Source organism: Rhinatrema bivittatum, chromosome 14, assembly GCF_901001135.1.
Source record: "Rhinatrema bivittatum chromosome 14, aRhiBiv1.1, whole genome shotgun sequence".
Taxonomy (NCBI): Eukaryota; Metazoa; Chordata; class Amphibia; order Gymnophiona; family Rhinatrematidae; genus Rhinatrema; species Rhinatrema bivittatum.
In genome coordinates this window covers 17,812,456-17,827,055 of record NC_042628.1, presented here as the reverse complement: position 1 = coordinate 17,827,055, position 14,600 = coordinate 17,812,456, and the positions used below count along the sequence as shown (strand labels likewise).

Below are 14,600 nucleotides of genomic sequence, written 5' to 3'. Positions count from 1 at the left end.
ATTACCATATCGGATCGGTTTACAGTTTAACAAAGGGAAAAAACTAGAGTAACAAATTCACGTAAACGAAAGATAACCAAAGCAGGAATAAGTCAAAGTTACATTCAACAGGGGGCGAGAACTTGGAAGCTTGCAACAAGCTGGAAAGAAGAAAAGGCCAGTAAAGTAATTTTACCGTAGAGTGTACAAGTTACAAACTTAAGAACGGTACTTTAATCTGAAGTCTAAGAGTCCATTTATTTTTTTCTTTGAGAAACGGAGTGACAGACTGGGTAAGAAAGAAGGCCAGCTAGTGATTGTCTGGTGGTTCAGGGAAGGCTTGGAGAAAGAGCCAGGTTTTAAGATTTTTCCTGAAAGTTAATAGGCATGGCTCCAGTCTGATGTTTGATGGGATACTGTTCCAGATGGAAGGGCCTGCTGTCGAAAAGGCTCTGTCTTTGGTCGTAGCGAGGCGTGTAGCTTTAGTGGGTGGAACATTAAGAGTGCCTTTGTAAATGTCTCTAGTTGGTCTGTTAGAGGAGTAAAGTTTGAAAGGTATTTCTAGGTCAAGTTGAAGTTGATGATGGATGGTTTTATGGATTAAGATGATTGATTTGTATAGAATTCTGTAATTTGCTGGTAACCAGTGTAGGTTCCTGAGAATTGGTGATATGTGTTCGTAGCGGCTGGTACTGGTCAACAATCTTGCTGCCGCATTTTGAATCATCTGAAGAGGTTTGGTAGTGGATTTGGGGAGTCCTAGTAGAAGGGCGCTGCAGTAGTCTATTTTGGCGAACAGTAGCGCTTGGAGGACTGTCCTGAAGTCGTGGAAGAATAAGAGAGGTTTAAGTCGTTTTAAGACCTGTAATCTGTAAAAGCAATCTTTCGTTGTTGAATTGACCATTTTCCTTAGGTTTAGACGATTGTCTAGAATCACCCCAAGATCACTGTAATCTGTAAAAGCAATCTTTCGTTGTTGAATTGACCATTTTCCTTAGGTTTAGACGATTGTCTAGAATCACCCCAAGATCTCTAACCTGCTTACATGTGATCATATGCATACATGTGATCATATGCATACAAGAGCGTGCATGATTTAAAATTCCAGCGTATCTCCACTCATGCGCTGATACACACATGTATGGGTGCACAAACGCTCATTTTAAAATTAGCCTGTATAATTTTAGCAAATACAAGTTATCAAAAAGAATCAATAAAAGCGATGAATGTTAAGTAGAGCTAAGGGTGTCTACAGTGCAGTACTTGCTTTAAGACGTTTCACATATTTTCTTTGAAAGATTCATACCAATGATGCAGGCAATCAGGGAGCTTGCCCAATAATAATTTAAGCTACTTTTTCAGGCAAAACTTACTTCTGTGGACCAACTGTATTATCATAGAAAATCTCCTTTGTTTTGTTCACATACTCTGAGACCAAAAATTCATCTTGCTTGACAGTACTAAGAATTAATTTTTCCCCTTGAATATCAGGAAAAAGTTCAACTTCTACCTAAAAAAAAAAATACAATCCACATATTTCATTATGGACAGAGAGAGATGTTGCACAATGAACTTTTTACAATAGTAAGCATTCTGGTCCCTTTCCTGCAAAAGTAGAGAAATGTGCAAAACATTTTGCTAGGAATAAATTTCAGCAGAACAGAATCAAATTGACCCCCAAATAACCCAAATATTTTATTGCAGCATGAGAAAAAAATGGCAAGGACCCAATATCCTGTTAGTTTTGGCCCTCCGTAATCAGTTTAAATTTTGAATATGCATTTGTTTGAAACATAATGGAAAAATGTAATGAAATTTCCTATTCAGTTTTAATTTATTTTTAAAATTAAATGAAAGAAAACAAAAGAATTTTCATTCGTTTACATCATTTCATTTTTAAAAAGTATTCCGCAAAAAAAAAAAAAAAATTCAAGTGCGGGTCCTCCTCCCGATTTTCCCTCTCTCAAAACCTTCTTACTAAGTTGATGTTCTGCATAAGGCAAGTGAGATCCCAGTCACTCCTACCCCAACAGGACTTTAAAATTTCTTCTATATACAACGATACTGGCCAGGCCCAGGCCAAGCATCATCTTCTACAAAAAAAATCTAAAATGATGCCAGCCTTGCCCTGCTAGCACCATTTTTTATATTATTATTATTTTTAATATTATTATTATAGTACTGGTGGGGCAGGAGCGACTGGGGATTGGCCTGCCCTGTGCATAACATCAATTTAGTATGAGGGTTTGAGAGGGTATCAGGAGGAGGACTCAGGAGTGGCTTTATTCTTTTTTGGGGATGGGGCTGACATTTTATTTTTTTGTTTCTTTTTTTTTTTTTTTTTTTTTATATTTTGTTTGGGCTTTTTCATTTTAAAAACAAGAAAATAAATAAAACAATAAACGAAATGAAAAACCAAACTAAACAAACAAAAAAGTATGTGCAAACCCCCTAATTTAAACCAATTTTTACTTTAAAAAAATTGCAGATTTTACAAAAGCCATTAATTAGCTTTTACTGATTTTCACCATTATTTTAAAATACATAATTTTGGTTTTTGTTCTACAAAATTTGTAAATGACCCAGACTCCAACTCCGCCCCCCCCCCCCCCCCCACCCCACCACACACACCTCCCGGTACTGAGTCATTCACCTGCACACTCTAGTAGAGTCTGTGATCCTTGTTTCCTATGCAGCTTTTGCTCATCTATCCAGTATCCTCTGCTGACAGAGGGGAGGCTGTGTGGGCCTTAATACTTCTCTCCATCAAAATAAAGCTTATTTACCCAGAAAAATGAGGGGGTCATGTGTTGCACTAATTTTCTCCTATTTTTGTTGTTGTTCCCAGGAAAAATAAAATCAAATTAAAATTAAAAATTAAAAGGTGAATTTTGAAATCGGTGCACAGGCACACAAGTATGCATGTGTATCGGCCAGTGGCCAGGGACGTGGCCATTTTATAGCATACACACGCATATGTGCACATATTATAAAATAGGCTGGCCATGCGCACCCAATTTTAAGTGGGCACACACCTGTGCGTGCAAATGCCGCTTGTACTGCAAAAGTGGGGGCATTTTAAAAGGGGTGCACGCCAACGCCATTGCCACTAAAACCAGTTAACCCAGTTAAGAGATCTTCAAAACCCCGCTAGTTTATTAGCCTTCCTTCTCCCCAGTTAGCCCCGATCTTTAAAACCCTGCTGATATGTCTAGTTTTCTTTATTTTATCAATAGCAGAGGTTACACGGCAGGGGACCTCGGTGTATATTTATGTGACTATCTCAGGTACATGCCCCGAAACACCTATGCCCAAGCCCCTTTCTGAAAACGTCTGAGATGTGCGCACTCCCAGAGATACACATGTATCTCAGTGGCTTTTAAAATCTGCTCAGTACGAGCAAGCCCGATATATTCGTGTAACCCCTGATTGATGTGCTTGCCAAGCTTTTAAAATTCACCTTTAAGAGCCTTGCAGATATTTGACCATTTACTTTACTCAGGAATTTTGCAGACCAGAAGTAAAAGGGTGTAAAGCTCTGTAAAGTTTTCTCTTTTTATAAAAGTATAGTAGACTTTCAATTAATTTCACTGAATTCAGGTGGCAGGGTCATAGGATCTCACTAGTTAGCAAAAAGGTAGCTTACTCCAGGTCTCAAGAGCCACAAACAGGTCTGGGTTCCAGAATATCCAATGAATATGCATGAGATCGATTTGCATGTACTGTCTCCTTTGTATGTATTTATATCTCATGCATATTCATTATGGATATCCTGAAAAATGAGCCTGTTTGTGGCTCTTGAGGATCACAGCTGGCTAGCCCTGATTTAGCAAATGCTGCTTGCCTAGAGATCTGAGCATATATGAACAACAGTAAGTGTCGCATGGTACTCCGTTTCAGTGCAAATCCTTATTTACTATACTCTGCTCTGTATATTTCTTTTCAGTAAAAACATACCTTTGGTATTCCTTCAGCACTATTGACAATCTCTTTAAAGCAATTATGTACTAAATTCCAGCATTCTTCCCAGAATGGTTCAAATATAATTTTGGGTTCTTCTTCTTTGAGTTTGATAATTAGCATTTGAGGTGTGAAAAAATCCATATCGTAATATGATTCTCCAAAATCATTCCCATCCTCAAAGAAAAGATATGAAAAAAACATTGGATAAACAAGAGGAGGAGAGGGGGAGGGAGTCAACATGGAGATTGAAATCTCCTAATATGATGGCTGGGGTGTCTATGTCAATGGAGTCTGACGTAAATTCTATTAAGGGGGAAGGATCACGTTCTAGTAGGCCATCTACCAGAGATGTACATTAGAAGCAAAGGGCCAGATTTTCAGAGGATTTACGCGCGTAGGTGGGGTTATGCGCGCCGGGCCTATTTTAAAAAGGTCCGGTGACACCCATAAAGCCCCAGGACGCGTCTAAGTCCCAGGGCTTCGGGAAAGGGGCGGGGAGGGGGCAAGGCAGAGCTAGAGGTCCCCGGCACAGTGGCCATTTGCCGCTGTGCCAAGGGATTGTGTGCCAGCAGGCGCAAACGGTAAGTTAAAGAAATGAGGGGGGGGGGTTAGAATAGGGCTAGGGGTTGGGAAGGTTAGGGGAAGGGGTAGGAAGGATAGAGTAGGGGGAAGGGAACGGGTGAAGGCCGCATGTGTCGGCACGTACAAGATGCACTAGTGTGCACCCCCTTGTGCGCACTGACCCCCGATTTTATAACATGCGCACGCATGTTATAAAATCGGGTATCCGTGTGTGCGTGCCGGGAAGCGCGCGCACATGGACGCCCACGCGTAGTTTTAAAATTTACCCCAAAGCATTTACATGCTTAAAACTAGGTTTTACATATGTAAAGGAAAATTAGTATCCTTACTTAATAATATTCATTCCTGTAGTACCACGGATCAGTCCAGACTCCTGGGTTTGGCCCCACCTCTAGCAGATGGAGACAGAAGTTTAGCAACAAACTCCGCCTTATCTGGGCTGGTGCCACCTACAGTCTGGCAGTATTACTAAATGTCAAAGAAGAATGGATTATAAAAATCCCCAAACTATGTACAGTAACCGAACAACCGGAAAAAATTGGCTCTTGGAACCCCCAGATGGGATCAGCAGCCATGGGCCGCAGAGTAACACAATCAGTCTGCAAATAAAAACTAGACAGGAATACAAGAGCGTGGACTCTCCAAACTGAGAAGACCCTAAAGAGGGTGGGACTCTGGACTGATCCGTGGTACTACAGGAACGAAAATTATCAGGTAAGGATACTAATTTTCCTTTCCCTGTACGTACCCGGATCAGTCCAGACTCCTGGGATGTACCAGAGCTTCATCTATTTGGGATGAGATCCGGAGAGGCCCGCACGCAGAACCCCTGCTCCGAATGTCCCTGTCCCTGACACCTAAACATCCAAACGGTAATGTCTAGCAAAGGTGTGGTGGAGCGACTTCCACGTAGCCGCTCTACAAATTTCCTCGGGTGATACCTGATGACTTTCCGCCCAGGAGGCAGCTTGAGACCGAGTAGAGTGAGCCCGAAGGCCCACTGGTAACGGCCACCCACTTAACAAATACGTAGAATTTATGGCCTCCTTTAACCAACGAGCTATTGCGGTCTTAGAAGCCATATTACCACGAGGAGGTCCATTGCAGAGCACGAAAAGATGATCTGACACCCGAAACTCATTAGTAAGTTCCATAAGAACATAAGAAAATGCCATACTGGGTCAGACCAAGGGTCCATCAAGCCCAGCATCCTGTTTCCAACAGTGGCCAATCCAGGCCATAAGAACCTGGCAAGTACCCAAAAACTAAGTCTATTCCATGTAACCATTGCTAATGGCAGTGGCTATTCTCTAAGTGAACTTAATAGCAGGTAATGGACTTCTCCTCCAAGAACGTATCCAATCCTTTTTTAAACACAACTATACTAACTGCACGAACCACATTCTCTGGCAACAAATTCCAGAGTTTAATTGTGCGTTGAGTAAAAAAGAACTTTCTCCGATTAGTTTTAAATGTGCCCCATGCTAACTTCATGGAGTGCCCCCCTAGTCCAGGTAGCAGAGCAAAGCTCGCCGAACATCCAAGTTCCGTAATTCCTTATAATCGGGGTCCAACCGATCAGAGAAAGCTGGCAGTTCCACTGACTGATTCACATGGAAAGAAGACACCACCTTGGGTAGAAAAGAAGGAACCATAGGTAGGGAAACTCCCGAATCAGAAATCCGCAAGAAAGATTCCCTACACGACAACGCTTGGAGCTCCAACAGTTGCCGAGCGGAGGCAATCGCCACCAAAAATACTACCTTTAAGGTGAGATCTTTCAAAGTAACCCTACATAAGGGTTCAAAGGGTGCCGTACACAAGGCTTTAAGAACCAAATTCAAATTCCAAGACGGACATGGTTCCCAGACAGGAGGTTTCAAATGCTTTACCCCGCGTAAAAAACGGGAGACGTCCGGGTCTGCCGCTAGGCTTAGTCCACGTATGTTACCACTCAAAGAACCAAGCGCGGCCACCTGCACTCGCAAAGAACTCCATGACAAGCCCTTCGACAAACCATCCTGGAGAAAACTCAAGACGTCCGAGACTCCCGCCCAGGTAGCCACCACCCCTCTGGCGAGACACCAAGCATCAAAGACTTTACAGACCCTGACATAAGGCAAGGAAGTGGAAACCTTACGGGACTGCAACATCGTAGATACCACCGCATCCGAGTACCCATGGGACTTCAGACGTTTCCTCTCAAAAGCCATGCCGCTAGACAAAAGCATTCGACCTGATCGAAATAAACCGGACCCTGATGTAGAAGGTCCGGTAGATCCAGAAACCTCAATGGACCACCGATGGCCAGATTGATCAGATCCGCGAACCAAGGACGTCTCGGCCACTCGGGAGCGACGAGAATGACTTCAGACGGATGCACTTCTATTCTGCGAAGAGTGCGGCCGATGAGTGGCCAAGGAGGAAATACATATAGAACATCCACCGGCCAGGGGAGAACCAGCGTGTCCACGCCCTCCGCACACGGTTCCCTGCAGTGGGCAAAGAAACGGGGCATCTTGGTGTTCCTGAAAGTCACCATTAGATCTACACAGGGTGGTCCCCAACGAGCTCAAATGCGATGAAAGGCTTCGTCCGCAAGCTCCCATTCCCCTGGATCTATGCAATGTCAACCGAGGAAGTCCGCTCGAACGTTGTCAACCCCAGAGATGTGGGAGGCAGCTATACTGAACAAGTTCCGTTCCGCCCAAGAGATCAACAACCGAGCTTCCAACGCTACTGGTCGACTCCTTGTTCCTCCCTGCCAGTTGATATAAGCCACAGTGGTCGCATTGTCGGAGAGGACGCGTACCGACTTGCCTCGTAGCATCGGAAGGAACGCCTGCAGAGCTAACCGCACTGCTCGGGTCTCTATACGGTTGATGGACCAATGGGCCTCCTGCGAGGACCACCTGCCCTGCACTGAGGTCCGCTGACAAACCGCACCCCAACCATAAAGGCTGGCATCCGTGGTGACCACCGTCCAATCCAGAATAACCAACGGCACACCCCACCGTAGGTTGTCCTGGTTTAGCCACCAGACCAGGCTTGAGCGAGCGTATCCCGTCAATGGCAACAGAAGACGAAACCGTTCTGAAACTGGGTTCCAGTGGGAAAGCAATGCGGACTGCAAAGGCCTCATATGAGCGAAAGACCAAGGAACTAATTCCAGAGTCGATGTCATGGAACCCAGCACCTGTAAATAATCCCAAACTATTGGAGGAGACTTGGCTAACAAGGTACGAACCTGACCTTGAAGTTTGATCACCCTTTCTGCCGTGAGGGAGACCATGCCCTGCCGGGTGTTGAACAAAGCTCCCAAAAACTCCAGGGACTGTGTGGGAGTCAGTCGACTTTTGGACAGGTTGACTACCCAACCTAGGTCGCGTAGCAACTGTAGTACCCGACAGACCGCTTCCTGACACTGCACCTCCGACTTCGCTCGGATCAGCCAATCGTCTTGGGAAGCCTGAGGAGTTCCAAAGCGTCCTCCGGTAGCGGATACAATTTGTCCATCGTCCATCCGACCTTCAGGCCAAGATCTGGATTGTCCCACTCTTTGAATAACAAATCCGTGACCGGCAAATGAAAGGGAAAAGAACAAGCCGGACCTCGGAGACCCACCATGACGGGGTCCATAGTCCCAAACCTGGAATCCTCAGGCGGGACTTCAATGGAGAGCTCCCCCAGAATGACGGGTATCAGCAGTCCCAGCTCATCTCTTCGAAACAGGCGCACCACTTTGGGATCATCGCCCTCCACCGCCGGGACACCCCCTGACTTGGATGGCTGAGGGTGTAGATCCAGATCCTCCTCCTGCCTGTCCCCTGGAGCCAATGGAGGTGCCGGACCGTCATCCGACGAGTCCGTCTGAGAAGACTCCGCCAGCTGGGACCGAGACCAGAGAGGGTGCTTCGCTTTGGGGGCATCCCCACCCCCCGAAGGCCTGGAGCGTTTTCACGAAGAAGACTCCCGTGGCAACTTGCAGCGCGACCTCTTCTCCGACTTGCGAGCCTTGTAGAACTTGTGCAGCATCTTGACAAATTGTGAAGAGAACGAAGAAGAAGAATCCTCGGACTCCGGATCTTGGTCCTCTTCTGAAAAATCGCCCTCATGGACATTCGGAACTGCGCCTCCACCAGGAGCAGCCGGCCTCGGGGAAAGCGGAAGGGGAGAGGACCCCTCTCCTAGTACCTCCAGCGCTGCTCTTTCCTGGTCCTGGAAAGTTTTTAATAAAGCCTCCGATACAGCACTCAACCGGAAAGAAGCAGAGTTCTTCCCCCCACGATCAGGCCTCCTAGGTTCCCGAAGCGGCCTGGAGCTTTCCTGAGGAGCTCTGTGAGGAAAATCCTGCGATGGGCCCTCCCCACCAGAGAGATAGGCCGTACAGACCCCAGCGCGGGAAATCTGCGCACACGCACTGCCACAGGCAGAGCAGGCCGCACCACACACCACGTAAAAAAAGAACTGCGGCGATCGGAGCAATTTCCCAGTCGAAGAACGGGCTGAAAAACAGCGAAAACGCGACGAAAACAGAGCGAACACCCGACCGGAGAGTCCTGGCACCCCAAGGCAAGTTTCCCGAACCTTTTTAAACTTTTTTTTTTTTACCTTGACGAAGTCAGGCAGGCTGAGGATGAGACAGCCGAGACCCCCGGCATCACCCTGTGCCACGGCAGTTGTAGGGTCCCCAACCCTCTGCTCTCAGCCTCGAGTACCAGGGGGGATGGTCCCACCAGGACCTGACAACCCCCTGAGAGGCTAGACGCTGCCTTCACTGCTTGTCTTCTTCTTCCCTAAATAATTTTTTTTTTTTTTTTTTTTTTAATTTAAAGGGACCCTGACAAAGTTCACCTAACCAAACAACACCAGCACTAAGTTATGAAAGCAGAAAAAACTACCCCTAACTTAGCACCCCTAAGAGACACTAGGCTTTGCACCTCCACAATCTGCTGGAAACAGAAGAATACTGGCAGACACTAGGTGACACCTCAAGGGTATAGGACAGAGTCCGCGAAGTCTTGTTGTCTCCATCTGCTGGTGGGGAGGCAAAACCCAGCTGTTCTGGACTGATCCGGGTATGTACAGGGAACAGCATGTTACATTTATATGTGTAACTCATGTGAAAATTCACCTAATAGCTTTTACTATCCCAAATTATGAAGCCACTTTTATCATCTTACAGCATACCAAGTACCTTATGCAAATTAAAAACTGAAAAGAGATCCTTTAGAGAGTTTATAACCATCTCACGCAGCTGTAAAGACATAAGAGATGCCGCACTTGAAAATAACTGTTGAACTTTCTCAGAGGAATCATCAGCATTCTGCGGTGCAAACTGAATCCATTTATCCTTATGGGTGATAAAAAGGGTGGCACAAGCTGGAATCCATCTGTACTCACATAACAAAAAACATGAAAATATGAAAGATTTAGATTAGATCATCTTAAAAACATAAAACACTAAATAGAAATGAAAACATCACTTATTTTATATTTTCACCCATTTCCTGGGAGATTTTAATGTTTGAAAAGCATGGTACACTGTTGTAAATAAAAGTTTTCTATTCTTTGCTTTTCTTGTACATCTTTTTATTGTTTTGAATAAACAAATAAATACAAATAATAAAAATTGAAGTTCAACCATGTTAATTTACAGATCGGTTTGCTTTATTATCATTTAGAGATTCAGTTACATTCCAATGTAACATAGAAACATAGAAATGATGCAGAAAATGTCCAAATGGTCCATCCAGTCTGCCCAGCAAGTTTATGGTAGTTTCTGCTGTGCTGTGTAGGTTACCCCATGCTTATCAGGTTCCCAGACCATAAAAGTCTGGCTTATCACAGATAGATAACTTTATAGCTAGCCATCAACGTTCACAAGAATATCTGGTTATGTTTAAAGTTATCTGGCTACAGTTAGCTGGATAACTTTAATTGGGGATATTCGGTGTGATACTAATCTCACTGAATACCCAGGACAAGTTGTTTGGCTAACTGTAACTGGGTAACTTGCCTGCTTGCGGGCTTACTGAATATTAACCCCACAGTATTTTCTAGAAGAGCAATGGCAAGACTTTCTTTTACTCATTTGTCTTTCGAAGGCTAATTTTTCTACTTCCATTTTTTCCCAATGTACCTATACGCTTTGCTTTTTAACATCTAAGATTTGTCATATTCTGTAAAAAGCATCACATTAAGATTCTGTTGTTATTGTACTGACTTTTTCCGAAGAATGTGTTGAGCATCCAGGCAATGCCTTTGAATTAAATCTTCAAACTCGCTAGGAAGCAGTGGCAGGTTTCCTGACAGCATTTCTTTGGTTCGTACAAACCTTAGGTCATTAAACCTGGAAAAAAGTAGATGAATGGATGCATCGTTTCTTTAACTGATTTGCTTGGTGATATGTGTTGCTTTCCCTACTTGTCCAGAAACACTATGAGATCTTAATATGACTATCAAGGAAAACAAGAGATAAAACGGGCCATCATTCAATACCCTCCTAACAAGTGAAACAATAATTCATGTGGTATTACTCATAATGGTGACATTCATCATAGCAGGGATGCTTGAGAAATGCTATGTTAAAAGCACATAATGGAAGCCCAGCAGATAAAAATTGTATTATCACTGAGCCACTGTGAAGGGATATGGCCTTTCAAAATAAGTATATTCTTCCCAGGTGTTAAATTGCATATTAAGTCAGAAAAATTGTTTGCATCCAGTGTGGTTCATGAATATTATATTTGCTGAGAAATTTGAGTTCTATAAATATTCTTTGCACTTAAGAGTTAGAAAAATGTTTCCCACCTTGAATTTTACCATGAATTTACAGCTGCAGCACTCAGTCCTGCCAAACAGCAAAACATGTTGCCACCAAAAGCTACTGAGGCTGTTCATTTTACTATTTGCGCATTTCCATGGGCAGCCCATGAATATTATCCAGTGTAGGTTACTGCAAAATCGATATTACTTTTAAGCAGAATGGCATCTTACTCTGTAAACCAAAGATGTTGCAAGATAAGCATCATGGGATTCACAGTAAACAGATGAATTTCATTCCACGTCTTGTTTTCTTGGTATGCACTATGCCATGGTACTGGGGCACGGATTATTCTCAGAGGAAATGATCTAGGGATGCTAGCAATAAAGAGTCTTTCTTTCTCTTCTGGATCCTTCAAGATGTAATCAACTGCAACAGATCAAGTTTATTAAATATTCTGACATTAATGTAGTGCAATTAGAACTGTAATTCAATAAATACATGTGATTAAAACATGACAAAAATATCAATAGAAAGGGCTGGGGATAAAATAAAGACATAACTGTGAGGGAACCAGCAATTCCAGACAAGAAGTTAGGCAACTATACATAAAGAGGTCAATATCCAAAGAGCATTCAGTGCTATTTAGCCAGATAAGTGTAAACTTATGTGGCTAAGTAGCAGCCGCTGAATATGTGCCTACGTTCAGCAGCCACCACTGAGCCATATAGGTCACTTATGTGGCTATGAAGTTAGCCGCATAACTTGTGGGCATGTATGGGGCAGATCGGGATGGAGCAAGTTAGTCATATAAGTTATGCGGCTAACTACAGATATTTGGTCCTAGCCATATAAGTTAACCGGCTAAGACAGATGTGATATACAGTAGGTCTAAACTTAGCCAGTTATAACTTATACGGCTAACCACAAAGATATACACATACATTCAGCGACATAGATTTGCTGCTGAATATACCTTGTAACTTCACCAGATAAGTTATATCCAACCAAGTTTCTTAAATGGCCAGCTTTGAATATTGACTTCAAAGTAATTCAATTAATGACATTTTGCCATCATGACAGACATTCCCTCTGCATGGAGAAACATATGAATTGAAAACAAGGGAATTAACTTGCTATAATCTGCCATTCCATGGACATCATTTCATTATTGTAGTATGTAGTAGACATTTATTTATTTATTTATTTATTTATTAACTTTTATTTACCGACATTCGTGAAACACATCATGCCGGTTTACAAAAAACTCAAACGGAGGAAAGTTACAATATAACAATAAAACAATAAAACAGTAAAACAGATAAATAGATAATAAAACAATAGCACAATAGAGCAATAATACAGGGGAGGGGAGTGGGAAGCGAGGATACCGGAAGGGTGGGAGAGGGGGAGCTAGAGGGGAGGGCAAGGCTGGACTGAAGGAGTGAAAAAACACAAATAGATGCAACTATATACAGTTGACGATAAGTACAGTTACAATCAGATTGTAGAGCTAATGAGGTGTTGAGAGACATTTGCTTAACAGTATTCACTTAAATATGAGATAAGAGGGGTTAGAAGGATTTAACGGGCGGCATTGGAGGGAAAAGGGGGGTCAAAGGTTAGCAAAGGAGGGTAGAGGAGAGGTAGGGTGAGTAGGGCGGGGAAGGGGTACAGAGGCTTAAAATATACAAGGATCTCTTTAACTACGTAGAGATACGGAGGGGTTGATGGTCGTTGGTCATTGGGAATCACAAGAAAATAAGTTTTTCTTTTTTTGTTTTTGGGTGGTAAAAGGGAGTTGCGGGGGAGGGGGAATACTAAGGGTGGAGAGTCGGCTAGGTGACAAGGGATAAGGGGAGAGGCTGAAAGGGAGGAGATGAGGGAAAAGTCGAGCGGAGGGGTAGGGTGAAAGGTAGGAGGCCGAAAAGGGAGGAGCTGAGAAGGGGGGGAGTAGTAGAGGTCGAGCAGGGGGAGCTGAGGGGGGAGATGTTAGGTTTGGTTTGTGTCGGGGTAGGCCTGTCGGAAGAGCCATGTCTTGACTCCTTTCTTGAAGTTGTGAAAGGATGTCTCTTGGCGTAAGAAGGTGGGGAGGGAGTTCCAGAGGGTGGGACCAGCAATGGAGAAAGCTCTCCTTCTGGTGTGAGTTGAGTGCGCTGCTTTGAGGGGTGGGATGTGGAGGGTGCCTGTATGGGTTGTTCTTGTGGGGCGGTCGGAGGAGCGGTGACGAGGCATTTCATCGAGCCAGGTGTGATTGTGTTTATGTAGGGAGTTGTGAAGGATGGTGAGTGTTTTGTATTGAGAGCGGTAGGATATTGGCAACCAATGTAGGTCCTTTAGTATAGGGGTGATGTGATCCCTTTTGCGTGTACCGGTTATGATTCTAGCCATGGAGTTTTGTAGAATCTGAAGGGGTTTGATGGTGGATGCAGGGAGTCCTAGTAGCAGGGAGTTACAGTAGTCTAGTTTCGTGAGCATGGTGGTCTGTACGACTGTACGGAAATCGCGGGTGTGGAGGAGGGGTTTGAGTTTTTTTAAGATGTTGAGTTTATAGAAACCCCCCTTTAGGAGGGGGGTTTCTATAAACATTCAAGATTTGTATCGACAGGGGTTGCATACAATAGAATGGAAAAGAGATTTTCTAAGCCTAATGTAAATCAAATGTCCAGAAACATAAATCAGTGATACCCAGGACTTACTAGTCAGCCTGCTAACTGCTTATTCAAAAAGACAGAGGTGTAGTTCAGTCTCTGTTAATAACTAACTTTATTCAGTTTGTACAAAGTTATCAAGCTGGAGAGAGGTCTGGTATAGTATGAAATGTGAGGCCCTATATGCCACTACCACACCCTCTGTCATATTAATTCCCTCCATGCAGCGGGAATTAATGGTCTAGAGAATGCTGATTTAACCAATGCAATTGCCCATAAACTTTTCTGTAAATCTATTCCAAACAGGGGATCAAAAATGTTTAAACTGAGTTGCTTTGTCTTTATGTCAACATTCATTTCTTATAAAACTTTATTTAGAGTGGAAAGGTACACAGAAAACCGAGTATCTACTGTAGTTCTGTACATCAGGCTAATTACATCTCATACTAGTAAATAAAAAGTAGGCAGTTTTGACCATCAGTTACTGACCATTTTAACTGAAAAATATTTCTGAAGAAAATGTTGTCTTTTGAGGAAAAATGATCCTAGTTATGAAGTCGTGGTGAAAACCAAAGAATGACTGAGGTCTCTGACATTGAACCTGAATAAAATTGGACAGACCAGATGGACCTAATGATCCTAACTGCCATCATTTTGTA

The 14,600-nt window shown here is 43.5% G+C and overlaps 1 protein-coding gene across 1 annotated transcript in view; it reads right to left on the bottom strand.

The window, feature by feature from the left end:
• Positions 1-14,600, bottom strand: part of DNAH3 (dynein axonemal heavy chain 3) — a 184,433-nt gene that overhangs the window by 137,393 nt on the left and 32,440 nt on the right. The window contains exons 7-11 of the mRNA XM_029576090.1: positions 11,524-11,719; positions 10,751-10,876; positions 9,722-9,917; positions 3,937-4,116; positions 1,353-1,489 (exon numbers count right to left, since the gene is read on the bottom strand). Of these exons, the coding sequence (XP_029431950.1) occupies positions 1,353-1,489; positions 3,937-4,116; positions 9,722-9,917; positions 10,751-10,876; positions 11,524-11,719 (835 nt within the window). The remainder of the gene's footprint in view (positions 1-1,352; positions 1,490-3,936; positions 4,117-9,721; positions 9,918-10,750; positions 10,877-11,523; positions 11,720-14,600) is intronic.